At 42.2% G+C, this 14,145-nt stretch overlaps 1 protein-coding gene and 1 long non-coding RNA gene across 4 annotated transcripts in view; both read right to left on the bottom strand.

Moving 5' to 3' along the window:
• Positions 1-246: 246 nt before the first annotated feature.
• LOC102243722 (RNA-binding protein 4) overlaps positions 247-14,145 on the bottom strand; it is a 14,566-nt gene continuing 667 nt past the window's right edge. Inside the window, exons 2-4 of one of the 3 annotated variants that reach the window (XM_005864294.2) lie at positions 13,299-13,721; positions 8,911-9,655; positions 6,188-6,463 (exon numbers count right to left, since the gene is read on the bottom strand). In XM_005864294.2, coding sequence (XP_005864356.1) covers positions 8,919-9,655; positions 13,299-13,710 — 1,149 coding nt within the window. In that variant the 5' untranslated portion in view covers positions 13,711-13,721 and the 3' untranslated portion in view covers positions 6,188-6,463; positions 8,911-8,918. Of the gene's footprint in view, positions 574-6,187; positions 6,464-8,910; positions 9,656-13,298; positions 13,722-14,145 lie in introns of those variants that run through there. The other 2 variants (XM_014538082.1, XM_005864297.2) reach the window with 2 other exon arrangements.
• On the bottom strand, positions 6,635-8,904 carry LOC106725773. Its single transcript, XR_001361726.1, has 2 exons — positions 8,522-8,904; positions 6,635-6,787 (listed from the first exon to the last, which is right to left on the bottom strand). It is a non-coding gene; the product is annotated as an uncharacterized LOC106725773 (long non-coding RNA).

Genomic DNA, 14,145 nt, shown 5'->3' with positions numbered 1-14,145 from the left:
TGATAAAACTGGTTTCATTCTAAACTATCAATTACATTAAGTGAGGACTTACTATAGGTCTTTGGATCTGTGAACTTTGAGTGGAGAGGTTTGGGACAAGAATGTAAATTTGAGCTTTCCCCATCCATATCAGTATTAACCAATAAAAATATACTGTGAGCCTCAAATGCAAGCCACATATGTAATTTGAAAAGCTCTAATAGTCAATTTAGCAAAGTAAAAAGAAACAGGTAAAATTAACTATGCTTTTTAATAACGTATTTTATTTGACTATTTCCAAAACATCATTTCAACATATAATCATTTTAAAAATGAGTATTTTACGTTCTTTTTCATACTATGTTCTTCAAATCCCTTAGGTATTTTACACTCATAGCACAGTATGTGGCTATGACTATCATGTTGGGCAGCACTACTTCAGATGGTATACAAAGCCAAGGGATTGATAAAATAACCTAGAAGAGGGTCTCAGCCTTGGTACTACTGACACTTGGGACTGGCTAACTTTGTGGGGGCAGGTGAGCTTATCCTGCAGGATGTTCAGCAGCGTCACTGGCCTACAATCCATAGGTCCTAGGAAAATGAAAGGAAGGGGTGGGGTGATTTGATGTGAAAATTGCAGAGGTCCAGTTTCTAGCACATAAAAAAACCTAACCAATGTCTGTAACATTATATAAGAGGTCGTCACTGTCACTTCTTATATAATCAAGTTTTTCTCTTCTCTTTTGACCCTTTCCTCTTGACAACCAGTAGCATTTACTGATGACCACTGTTCTCAAAGAGAAACTCTAAATACCTGTTTGGACAGATCAGGGGGTTTCCAAATTAGAAGGAACCATGGGCCCTAACCTGTTTAGCTCAGTGGATAGAGTGTCAGCCTGTGGACTCAAGGGTCCCAGGTTCGATTCCAGTCAAGGGCATGTACCTTGGTTGCGGGCACATCCCCAGTAAGGGAGTGTGCAGGAGGCAGCTGATCGATGTTTCTCTCTCATCGATGTTTCTAACTCTATCCCTCTCCCTTTCTCTCTGTAAAAAAAATCCATAAAAAAACTTTTTTTTTTTTTTAAAAAAGAAGGAACCGTGGGTACAGATTCAAGTATCAAGCTTTCATGGCCTCTTGATCAGATACAGCTTTTTAAGCAGAGAAGAAAGTTTTGGGCTGGAGACACACATTTGGAAATATTCGTAATCTAGACAGTAAAGCCAAGGGAATTGAAGATACCACCTAAAGAAGAACATGGAAAAGAGGATAGAGCCAGATTCATTTTTATTGCCCCGAAAACGTGTTCAATTTTTTTTTTCACCTTAAAAACTCAAATCTATTGTTGAATAATCTGGAGAGGATTAGCTGGTGCAAATGCTAAGGGAGGAGAGGCCTGGCGTGTCAATAGATCTACAAAAAGTCCGTCCAGTATAGTATGGCTGAAGCTTAGCGAGCAAAGGAGAGTAGAATAAATTCATAGAGCTAAGAGGAGGCGGCAGATCACAAAGGGCTTTAAATAAAGGCTTGTCCATGGACTCTGATCTTTAGTCTAAATGAAAAACCTAGGGGTAAGGGGGGGCAGGGGGGAGAGAGATAGGAGAAGGTAAAGAGGGAATAAATGGTGATCTAAGACTTGACTTGGGGTTGTGAACACAATATAAAATATATATATATATATTGCATTATGGAATTGACTGTACCCCTGAAAACTGTATAATTTCATTAACCAATGTCACCCTGACACATTCAGTTTTTTAAAATTGATTTCAGAGAGGGAGGGAGAGAGAGAGCTAGAAACATCAATAATGAGAATCACTGACTGACTGCATCCTGCACAACCCACACTGGAATTGAGCCAGCAACCAGGGCATGTACCCTGACAGGGAATCGAACTGTGACCTCCAGGTTCATAGGTCAATACTCAACCATGACGACCAGAAGTTTCGTTTTATAAAAGTTGTGTTTGAAATATCAGACACCCAAGCAAAATATCAAATGGGAAGTAGGATATGAGGCTGGAGTTTGGGAGATGTGAACTGGTGATATAAATTGGGAATTTTTGTATACAGAATGGCATGTGAATCCACAGGATCACCAGAGACCAAAAATCTGAAACATAAGAGCGTCCAATATCAAGAGGTCAGAGAGGAATCAGCAGAGGAAATTGAGAAGGTAGGAAAACCAAGAGGATCGTGTCCTGGAAGTCAAATGAATTAAGTGTTAAGGAACATAGTAATCACCTATGTCAAGATACTAATACCAAAGATATAAACAGGCAGATGAAGACTAAGAATTGACCAGGGACTGAGGGGGTTATCTGCAAAGCAGCACAGGTGACAAAAATGTTCTATATCCTGACTGGGGTGATGGTTACACAATCAAAATATGTCAAATTACATTCTTAAAAATTGTGATTTATGAAAAATGACAATAAAGCCATTTTTTAAAAAGTACATCACACCCTAACCAGTTTGGCTCAATGGATAGAGCGTTGGCCTTCGGACTGAAGGGTCCCAGGTTCGATTCCAGTCAAGGGCATGTACCTTGGCTGCGGGCACATCCCCAGTGCGGGGTGTGCAGGAGGCAGCTGGTCGATGTTTCTTGCTCATCGATGTTTTTAACTCTCTATCCCTCTCCCTTCCTCTCTGTAAAAAATCAATAAAATATATATTTTTTTAAAAAAAAGCACATCACATAATACTCCTCTGGTTAAAAACAATGCAAGGCTATTTCACTCAGAATGAAGGCCAAAAAAGCCCTAGATCAGTGGTCTACAAACCGCGGCTCGTGAGGCACATGCGGCTCTTTGGCCCCTTGAGTGTGGCTCTTCCACAAAATACCACATGCAGGCGCGCACGTCCAGTGCGATTGAAACTTCGTGGCCCATGAGCAGAAGTCAGTATTTTGTGGAAGAGCCACACCCAAGGGGCCAAAGAGCCGCATGTGCCTCGCGAGCCGTGGTTTGCCGAGCCGCAGTTTGCCGACCACTGCCCTAGATCAGTGATGGCGAACCTTTTGAGCTCGGCGTGTCAGCATTTTGAAAAACCCTAACTTATCTCTGATGCCATGTCACATATAGAAATTTTTTGATATTTGCAACCATAGTAAAACAAAGATTTATATTTTTGATATTTTATATATTTAAATGCCATTTAACAAAAATCAACCAAAAAAATGAGTTCGCGTGTCACCTCTGACACGCGTGTCATAGGTTCACCATCACTGCCCTAGATGATCACTGTTTAACTATCCAACCTGCTCTTCTACTACTCTCTCATCACTCCACTCTTGCCCCTGGTGTCCTATCAGAATAGGTCACCTACAATCTGGAACCTTGGGGCCCTTGCTAAAACTGTTCTATCTGGAATTCTAGAAGTCTATTTGGCTAACTCTCATCTCATTCAAGTCTGCTCAAACTTCAATTTCTCAATGAGGCTTGGCCACCCTATTTATTATAGTAATCTGCACACCTATATATTGCTCTAGCTCTCCCAATCCTATCTCCCTTCCTCTAAAATAAGTAACAACTTTTTAAAAACCCAGAGAAACCACCACAATATAATGAGCAAGATCTTTGAAGTTTATAAAAACAAAACCTGACCATATTACTTAGCAACATGAAATCACTAGCAATGTTTCTGCGGATTGGCAGGGTTGTATAAGTCAGATTAAAGAAGGTTGAATAGAAAATGGAAGGCAATAATTGGAAACAGAAACCAGAGAAAAAGCTTTCGAGTTTTGCTACAAAAAGGAGTGAAGAAATGGCCCAGTCTGCTGCTCCTTTGAGCACCCAACATGTCTGACCTGCCCAGAGTCCAGTTTGTCGCCCACGCTTCGCTGCAGGAGTCTCTCACCAACACCCATGTTGACGCCTCCTAGCTGACCTTCCACCTTATTCGCTGTCTTTTCATCTCTACATATGGCCTCCTCTGCCCACAGCTGCAGCTCCCCCAAGGGGCCCACAGTCGCACTGTGCAGCAGGGCAATATTCAAAATGGTCCTGCCAGGGTGTGCCATCATTGTCCGAGGACAGCCTCATGGTGGGCCGCCTCCTGAGAGAACAACCTTAGCAACATTCGAACTGGAAACCTTGCCCACCAACTGGCTGCACCACAACCAGATGCAAAAAAATATGCCTGATGCCCTGGCTGGTTTGGCTCAATGGATAGTTCAGCCTGTGGACTGAAGAGTCCCGGGTCCAATTCTGGTCAGGGGCACATGCCTGAGTTTCAGGCTTGACCCCCAGTGTGGGGCATGCTGGAGACAGCCAATCAATGATTCTCTCTCATCATTGATGTTTCTACCTGTGAAATCAATAAAAAAAAAAATATTTTTTTAAAAAGTAAGCTCTAGAACAGTAGGCATCCCGAGCACTTTACACCTTATACCAGGGGTCCTCAAACTTCGGCCAGCGGGCCACATGCGGGCCGCCGCAAACATTTATCCGGCCCGCCGGGTGTTTTTGCCGCCGCTGCCTGTTGCTTAGCAGCCGGCTAGTTTTTTTTTTAAACTATAGTCCGGCCCTCCAACGGTCTGAGGGACAGTGAACTGGCCCCCCGTTTAAAAAGTTTGAGGACCCCTGCCTTATACAGTGTCACACTATTTGTTGAATCAATGAATACTGTTAGTCTCCATCTTTTAAAACTTGCTAATCCCACCCATAAGACCAAGGAGTATATCAATAAAAGTTTAGATTTGTGACAGGTCTGTATTTTAAGAGAAAAAGGGAACAAAGCAGACACAACCCTCCAAAGTGGTGGAAAACCAACCCAACTAGGTTAAGATAAAAAGACAAATACAAGCAAAGTACCCAGCCTAGATATTAGTCATAATCTTAGTCATTGACCACTTCCGACCCATAGGAGTAACTATTCCCACCTCCAATCCTCTTCACTCCAACAGTTTTCCTGGAACTGTTGTCTTAATCATTTGACCTCTCATCAAAAACAGCTTCCAGCTTCAGCAATTATTTGTATCCTGAGGGTAGAATAGAAGATTTTAACTAACAGAAAAATGCATTAGACACATGGATCACCTATCACAAGGTTTCACATAGAGCAAATATTCAATAAATTACAAGTTATATTAATATAGAGGTATTCCCATCTAGGCCATCTATGAACTAGAAAGAATCAGTCAGGGTAGAAGCATTTAGTAAAAAAAAAATCCTGAAAATTCACCCAACTAAAAACAGCTTTTTCTTATTTCCCTTCACCATAACCACTTTTCCTAAAAGCATAATGCTTAGTATACAGTAGGTGCTATTTGTGGAACGATTCTGGGAAATGCCCTAATTAGATACTGCCCTACTAAATGTTAAAACTGGAGCAAGAAAGTATAGACAAAAATAAAATCTGGAAGACAGTCTGTTTTCATAGGAGCATAGAATTAAGAAGTGGCTCTTCCCTGCACTCACCAATCCATCCTATTGTTAAATAATCTAAAACTCAATGGGAGGTCCTTTTTCTATGCCAATCATTCTAAAGGCTGTAAGTACAAGTAATGAGGTATTAGTGAGATTTTTGTCAGCTATACAAATAGATGGTGAAAGGTATTAAAAAGTGTTACTTACTGGCCTAGAAGTAGTAGAATGCTGTTGAAGCCATAATTCCCCCCCGCACCCCCAATGACATAAAACGTGAATGTTCCCTCAAAACTGTCCTTTTCTTAAGACATCTTCCTTGGAAATAAGTCCAACTAAATGTATTGATTGGGAAGTTGGAATGGTAACAGTAAGGGGTGGGAGATGACTATTTCTCAAGCAGGAAAAAACCTACATCTCAAAACTACTAGTAAGCAATTAGTTTTACAATTTCAAAGGTGGACCAATGGGAGGAAGTCTTTACTGGAATAAGACTGCCTGCCTGGGTTCTTCTGTATTAACCCTTTTACCTTTGGCACTGTTAAGTCTATCTACAATAAAGAAAATAAACAGTGATGTCCTCCTAGAGCTGAATGTCAAACTACATCCTCCTCTCTCTTTTCCAGGGACAAATAACTCAGACAAAAGGCCAAACAAGAACTCTCTCAAAGCACACATATTCCTAAGTTGAAAAACCATTTATTTCACTGGAAAGAAAAAAAAAGTGATCCAACTCTTTGTGTCCACCTGCCACAAGCCTTTGGGCCAAAGACTCAGAAGCAGTGACACTCTCACCAGGGTCATTCCCAAATCCAACACCCACTGGAAACAGGAGGTGAGGAGATGGCATAGCCCCACCAGTTTCTGCACACAACGGGGCCTGCTAGGAACAGAACATGAATAGGAAGCTACAGAAGTACTGAAGGACAGGAAGAACAGGAAGATGGGCAGGAAAAAGGAAAAGAAGAGGTGGTCTGAACTTAGCAAGGTAAATTAAGGTCCACGATTCCTGAGGGACTGAACGCACAGAGCCGAGAACTTCCCGGAGACGGGGTACCATGAAGGGCGTATTCTCATGCACAACCGCAGCTTGGAATTTCAGCCCACACACATCCCACCTGAAAGAGAGCACAATACACGGGCTTTATAGCAAAGCTCAAAAAGCCTTTCCCACTTAAAACCTCAAAGAACATCTCTACAAAGTCTGGTAACATGACTTCGGTAAGTTTACTTACTTGTACCCATCTACAATATCACAATACTCTCTAAAAGTGAAAAAAGCTTGAAGGCCAGAGAATAACTAGGAAGGTCAAGCAATCCCAGACTGGGGCTTTTCTTTAAATTAAATTGTAAATTTTCTTTCATGAAAGTAGGCAAAGAATTGCATTTCCATTGATGTTAACGTTAGCATTCCTCAGAGAAGGTTAATTCCATGTCACAAACTGTATGTAGAAGGCAGGAAAAAGGGAAAGCTTTCAATTAGCTCTCTGGGGTAAAAAGTCAAAAGTATGTTTGAGTCTGGGAGTTACTGCCAAGGTCCAAGTTAAAAACCATTCAAAACTGAGGCAAAAGCAGCATCAATTCAACAAGCTGTAAGACCTGAGGGCATCCCACTCTGCTTAGTGAAGAAACTAAAAGAATGTACTGGAGGGCATATGTAAACTACACGTCAAGTTTCTTTTCCAGCTCTAAGAGTGATTTCCTATCTAATAACCCTAGGCAAGTTACATACCTTCTGCCCAATGTCTGGGGCACACTGGGGGAATACTCAAAACAAAAAGGGCATTATAAATCACCCTTTAATACAACAGCAATCTCAAACACCTAGAGCCCAAGCTGGCAAGCATCACAATATTCTCAAGTAAAGCCAAATGGATCATGGAGCTCAAAATGTGTAGGTATAGGAAAAAGCCAGAGGACTCAAGGTAAAGCTGGTTGTTCAAGAGGATTCAATGCCCATAACTAGTGGAAAGATGAAGGGAGTGATTTACTTAAGGCAGCGATTTTCAGCTCATGGCACACATAAACTAATTACTAAAATTCTGTGGCACACCAAAAAATGTACTTTTTGTCCATCTGGAAAAAAAATAAAGGTATAATTTTGATTCATTCACCTTGGACAGCTATCATTGTGCTGGCTGTTATCATTTTTTATTTTATTTGACAATCTAAAGCAGCGGTTGCCAACCTTTCGGACCTCATCGACCACCTGTGGTCCGTGGACCACCCAATTGGTGACTTGTTCCAAAGGTTTCCTTAAACCAGCGGTCGCCAACCTTCTGGACCTTATAGACCACTAGTGGTCTTTTCCCTTAGATCACAGGTTGGCGACCGCTGATTTAAGGGAAAAGAGGTCAGTGCCACTGATTAAATAGTCAGGTATTACATGTTTTAAAAAGTCTTGAGCCGAAACGGGTTTGGCTCAGTGGATAGAGCGTCGGCCTGCGGACTGAAAGGTCCCAGGTTCGATTCCGGTCAAGGGCATGTACCTGGGTTGCGGGCACATCCCCAGTAGGAGATGTGCAGGAGGCAGCTGATCGATGTTTCTCTCTCATCGATGTTTCTAACTCTCTATCTCTCTCCCTTCCTCTCTGTAAAAAATCAGTAAAATATATTTAAAAAAAAAAAAAAAAAGTCTTGAGCTTATGTATTGAAAATCGCTGGCTTAAAAAGCGAAGCTCCCAACCCTGGAGAATAAAATTAACAGGTATGCACACATATTATCTATCTTTAAGAAGTGGAGAGATGTCAAATCTAACCCTGTGGGGGCAGTTTGTAGAACAAAGTAAACAGGTTATTACAGGATAGATTCTAAGATAAAGCAATGGACTGGGTGCACTATACAGGAAATGAATCTTGAGCTGCATGGAGAAGTAGGTTTGAGTATATGCCCCAGATTCCTTATTGAACTCAATTTTATAAATTAAAGATACTTTTCTCCTCTCTGCCCCAACTTAACATCAAATAAGGTTTTTTATAAAGCTCATAGTGGGTGAACTGTTCAGGAATGTCAGAAATATGCTGCTTCAAGATTATGATGATGCCATTTGGGTAGTCTTCATAGTAACTGGGACTTGAGCAGTGATGACCAGTTAACTATACAGTTACTGATTTTATCACTACAGGTCATATCAGACCTTTCACACAGTACAAAGCAGAACAGGAAACTTGCAGACCTTAGTAATGTCACATACCTAGGAATTTCAACAAAGGCGCTGAAAAAAAAACAACACACCTGAGTCTAAATATCTGGGTCTCAATTTCAGTTCATTTATAGCACATAGGTGTGACCCAAGATTCATCACACCATTCTTTGTTTTACCAGACACAGATAGAATCAGATTAACTCCCACTACCAGGATCCCTGGAAAAATAGCCATGAGTGGTAAGGGTGTTTACATTATTTCAGAAAGTTAACTAGTTAGGACTTTTTCCTAACCTCTGTACCATGCTAGTAACCTTACCTTAACCCTGCAAAAGCAAGCAAGCAGAGCAGCCTAACTGGAGCCTTTAGGCTGTAGGAGGTTCGGCAAAACCAGAACAGGTGACACCCCACCGCTCTCACCTCAAGCTTTAAAAGGCTGAATACCGCGCCCGATCTGCATACTGCGCCCGATCTGCGTACTGCGACCGATCTGCGTACTGCGCCCGATCTGCATACTGCTCCCGCTCATACCGGGCCATGTTGTACAGGGAATTCCGCGCGGCTGCTGAAGCTTGGGACAACTGATTGTCATGCCCGTAACCGTAGCCCTCTCCAACAGTGGGGACTGGGGCTGTAGCGCGACGCAGGGGGCTCCGATCCCGCCCGTAATATGAAGAGGAAGCTGCAGTAACAGCAGCAGCGGCTGCTGCAGCAGCAGCAGCTGTAGCAGCAGCTCCTGAGGTCGGCAACAGGTGTCTATCGTAGGGATCGAGAGAGGTGGAGGTGAGGTGATTGGCCATGGCTGTGTTCTGGACTTGTGGCAGCTGGGACAAGGTCTGCTCTGCGTAATTATACGCGGAGGCAGCTGCAGCCGCCACTGCCTCATAGGACCGGGCAGCACGGCAGCGCTTGTAGTAGGCATCGAGCGCTCCGTATGCGTTGTTGTAATACAATGAATCCCCATAGCTCATGGTGTAAGGTGTACGCACTGCTCCATATTGCTCATTATATTGCTCGGTAAAGTCTGCCACTCGGCCCGAACGATCTATCGGACACTCTTTGGACCAGTGCCCCTCTTTCCCGCACCGATAGCAGCCGCTCTGGTCTCCCATCCCGGGCGCAGTCCTAAGCCGGCTGGTGGACAACTGCACGTGCATTCGTTTGCCTTGAAGAAACAGACGCAAGAAGGGTTGCTATCACTCTTAGTCATAGCCCCAGCCCCTACCCCCGACACTGGTCATAGCAATGGCTTTACCTAGACAATGCTAATGCAGAACTCAATGCCAGGTTTTTTTATAAAGTCCAATAAATAAATTTAGTATAGTGACCTGATTTCAGACAAAGATTAGATGAAGAAATGTTTCCACTCTAACACCTAACACTAGTGTAATGCTTAAGAAAGAAACCACTCTTGCACAAAAACAAGTATCTCATTCAATACCAAGTAACTGTGCACAAAAACTACTCTGAACAGTAGACCAATGAATGTCAAAAGAAACCACAAGATTGCTCAGCAAGATTCTGGAACTTCCATCTTTACTATCAAAGGCTCTGATTTCATTAAGCAAAGGAATGCAAAGACTAGTCCCCCCAGACTTCCGCCCCATTCCAAAATCAGAGAGAATAAAATAACACTCTAAAGCTACCCCTAACAGAGAGTGATCCAGACTTGATCACTGAGTGGCTGAGTGTGATAGGCAATTTTCAGATTTTTGGGAAAAACACTCATGCACTGGGGGAAGAGTGAAATACAAGTTGAAGGACTGCCCACTCATTAACTGGGTCCTTTAAATTACTGGTTCTGCTATTCATCCTAACAAGGATACTTGACAATCTGACAACTAACTTTGATGACCCCTAGTGGAATCAAAGGAAACAGGGCAGGGAGTTCACAAGTTGCCTGAATTTTTTTAAAGATTATGAAAAATATGGAAGGGAGGATGAGAAAAGTGAATAACCAGTAATATTAGTGGATCAAACTGTTCATTTTAGCAAGGCTAAAGTACTTTTTCCCCTTAAACTAGGGATCTGAGATTCTAAGAATATGTACTTATTACTATTTTTTTGCCAAAAACTACAATTTGCATTCTGGAAATGCAAAATATCGCTTCTGAAAACCTAACCGAAAAGAAAAAAACAACACTTTTCTGGAAAAGTTTAAATTTAAAAAAAAAAAGTTTAACTTTTAAACCTTTTCATAGAAGCAGTTACCACCTAACATGATCTACCAATTTAATGGTAAGGAAAAGTCCAGCAAGAACTTTCTAATGCAACTGGCTGTGATGCACCCAAACATGCAGATGTCAAAGAAGTGAATGGTCAGAACCAGGGAAGAGTCAACAGGTCATCTGTTCATATAACATTACAGAAAGTAGTAAATACACAATTTCATCTGCAAAATAAAATTAGGTTCTGGGAGGCGAGAAAACGGAAAAGAGGTGGAAGGACCAAAATACTAAAAAAGCCCTGGTTTACACATTGGTAAGTGTAGGTTGCAGGTTAAGAGTTAAGATATGCAATTAAATACATAAGTGCTTTAAAGTGCTAACCTGTGTCCCTCTGGCATTTGCCCACAGGACCACTTTGGCATCTAACAAAATCATAAGAAATAGGTGTAACCAAGGAACCAACCAAATACATCCCAGATATAAAAGATTATTAAGTGTCCTGAGATAAGCTAGTTTTTAAAATATCTATATTTTTATATGACAAATAAATACAGTTCACCCTTTAACAAAATGGGTTTGAACTGCGTGGGCCCCCTTATGTCCACATAATTCAAAACTGGTATTGTCTCAAGAGCCAACTGTATTTTCAACTGAGGATGGGAATCCACTTATGCAGAAGGCCAACTGAAATTATACTAGGATTTTCGACTGTGGAGTGGGCCAGCAGCCCTAAGCCTCGTGTTGTTCAAAGGTCAGCTATATACCCAATATAGAGAAACTGAAATGGGAAAGGACCACTAATATATAATGCTATTCTACATAAAACTCTACGAGGCAGCATTAAGGAGAATAGCTAATAGTAAGAAAAATAGGACAAGAATAACTAAGTATAGGTAGCAGAGAGCCTAGAGTTCAAATGCTAAAGGATTTGTCCTGAATTAATCCACTGTACCTCCTTACACATAATTGCTACAAGCAGACACCACCACCTCCTCTTCTATGACTGCACTTAAGTATAAAAAAAGTGTCCAAAAACTAGGTATCAGACCACAAACCCTCCACAAGAGCAGCATTTTCTCCTAATTAAGTGGTTGACACAAAATAATTCTCAACTTAACAATTAAAAAGGAAAACAAACTAAACTCTAGAGACCTGTGACATTTCTCCTTAATAATTAATGCACAGCAACACCTATGATTACTTGGGGGAATGATGATCAGACCTCCAGCTCTAAGAAAGGTCCAATTTGAGGGAAATAAACAGCAAAGATAGCAGCAATTATTCTTAAAAAGAGAAGTTCTCAGGAAAAGCAGCAGCCACTACCTGGTTTGGACAAAAAGGTTGGAATGTAGGTTAAAAGTGTAGCAAGGAGTTGTGGGAATAACCCAATAATTTGGAAGCAGTTACAATCAAAGGGAAAGGGCTCTTTTTGACATTGGGGACCCAATGGGGGTGAAAGAAGAGTTAACAACTCACCATGATTACCACCCCCTTCATGATTGCCTTTTGGCACAGAAGCTTAGATCTTAAACCATGAAGACACCTTCCAAATAAAGTGACAGTCCACAGCATAACTCATACTGCCCTCCAGGCATACTAAACAATCCATCTAGTCAAGGCTTCAAGGTAACACCCATTTAAGTACTCTATTCATGAAGGACTTTAGAAGTCCACGCCCCCGCCCCCCAACCAGTGAAAAAAACATTGCCATTACTGCCTCCCCCATATCTCAATACATCCTCCTCAGAAATCCTGAAATTAGCCTTTTAATTGTAGAGTGGTCTCATCTTCAAAAGAAAATCTTGATAAGAGCACCAGGAGTAACCGTAGCCCTTTAAAGACACCTGAAGGGTCCGGGGTTTGATTCCGGTCAAGGGCACATGCCTGGGTTGCGGGCTTGTGTGCTCGGTCCCGTGTGGGTGTGCAGGAGGCAGCCAATCAATGATTCTCTCTCATCATTGATGTTTCTATTTCTATCTCTCTCTGAAATCAATAAAAATATATATTTAAAAAAAGACACCAATTATCTAAAAACTAATTATCTTTACTGAAAAATTATGAATTGGTGTGAGGTGGAGTTTAACAGGGATTCTACTCTTAAATGTGTTGCTTAAGCAGCTTTTGCCAGGTTCTTTGAATAAAAAATGATGCATGATTCTGATACAGGATACCTTGCTTTATCACACTTTCAAAGATTTTTTTTTTCTCCAAGTTGAAAACTCTCCACCACAAAAAGACTGCAACTCTCTCTGACTCCCTCTGTTGCGATACTGGCTTTATTGCAGTGGTCTGGAACTGAGCCTGCAGTATCTCCAAGGTATGCCTGTACTGTGCTCTGCTACTCCCCTCCCCCCACCCCAAGACATCACTGGGCAAATCTTCAGAGGAAAGTACTGCAGCACTAATAGCAACAACAACAACAACAAAAGCCTTAGGGGCTCCAAACTAAAGCCAAGTCGTTTTTTTTCTCCCAGAGTCTTATTTGCCTAAGGTAAAGCCTCTAAATCCCAAGCATTCTCCATTTTAGGTTCATCAGCCAGCCACCAGCTCTATTTCTACCCCAAACCCCTCCCTTGACTTATCCAACCTATTTCTGCACACAGCCTGTGTTCAGCCCTCTTCCCAAAGAGGGTGGTTCACCTTGAAACTCTGTGTTGTCGAGGCCCCTGATGGCCTCGACCGCATCCTCTGCCCGCTCCATGTGTACGAAGGCATAATCTTTCACGATGTCACACTCGATGACTGGACCGTACTCCTCAAACTTGGCCCGAAGCTCTTTGTTGGTACAAGTGGGACTGATGTTGCCCACATGTAACTTTGTGGAGGTTTTGCTCTTATTCTTGCTGGCTTCCACATTGATGTTCACCCCGTGCAGCTTGTAGTGGTGCAGGTTGCGGATGGCATCTTCTGCCGCCGTCTTGTCCTCTATGTGCACGAAGCCGTAGTTCTTAATGATGTCACATTCCAGCACCTTCCCGTACTGCTCGAAGAGTGTGCGGATCTCCTGCTCTGTGGCCTCCCGGGGCAGGTTTCCGATGAACAGCTTCACCATCTCGACACTGCCTGGATGAGAAGAACAATTTTAACAAGACCTCCACACCCATCTGAAAAAAGAATACTGTCATCTTCTTTCACTCTAACAAATGTTTCCAAACAGGGTTCCCTCTCTCACAAAACCACCTCCAAACGATAACAAAGGGAAGTGGGAATAAGGAGGCCCCCTACAGTACCGGCTACAGACCTATTAAGAATGAGACGAGTGTAATAGAGGGGCCCTAATACACAAAGGATTTGATAAGAAATAGTTTCAAACAGGAATGGAAATGAAAGCCTAAGTGCAGCGCTACGGGAACTGGGCTTTTCTATCCGTGATAAGGATAGTCAGAAAACAAAGGCCTAACTACTGGCTGGCTGGATTGACTGCCTGAAATTATGAACTGGCTCTTCCTCTCATAACCGAGTAACCACCATTTCCGGAATAGTGGGC

Source organism: Myotis brandtii, unplaced genomic scaffold (assembly GCF_000412655.1).
Source record: "Myotis brandtii unplaced genomic scaffold, ASM41265v1 scaffold187, whole genome shotgun sequence".
NCBI classification, from domain to species: Eukaryota; Metazoa; Chordata; class Mammalia; order Chiroptera; family Vespertilionidae; genus Myotis; species Myotis brandtii.
The sequence above is the reverse complement of the archived record's forward strand: the minus strand, read 5'-3'. Positions and strand labels throughout refer to the sequence as shown.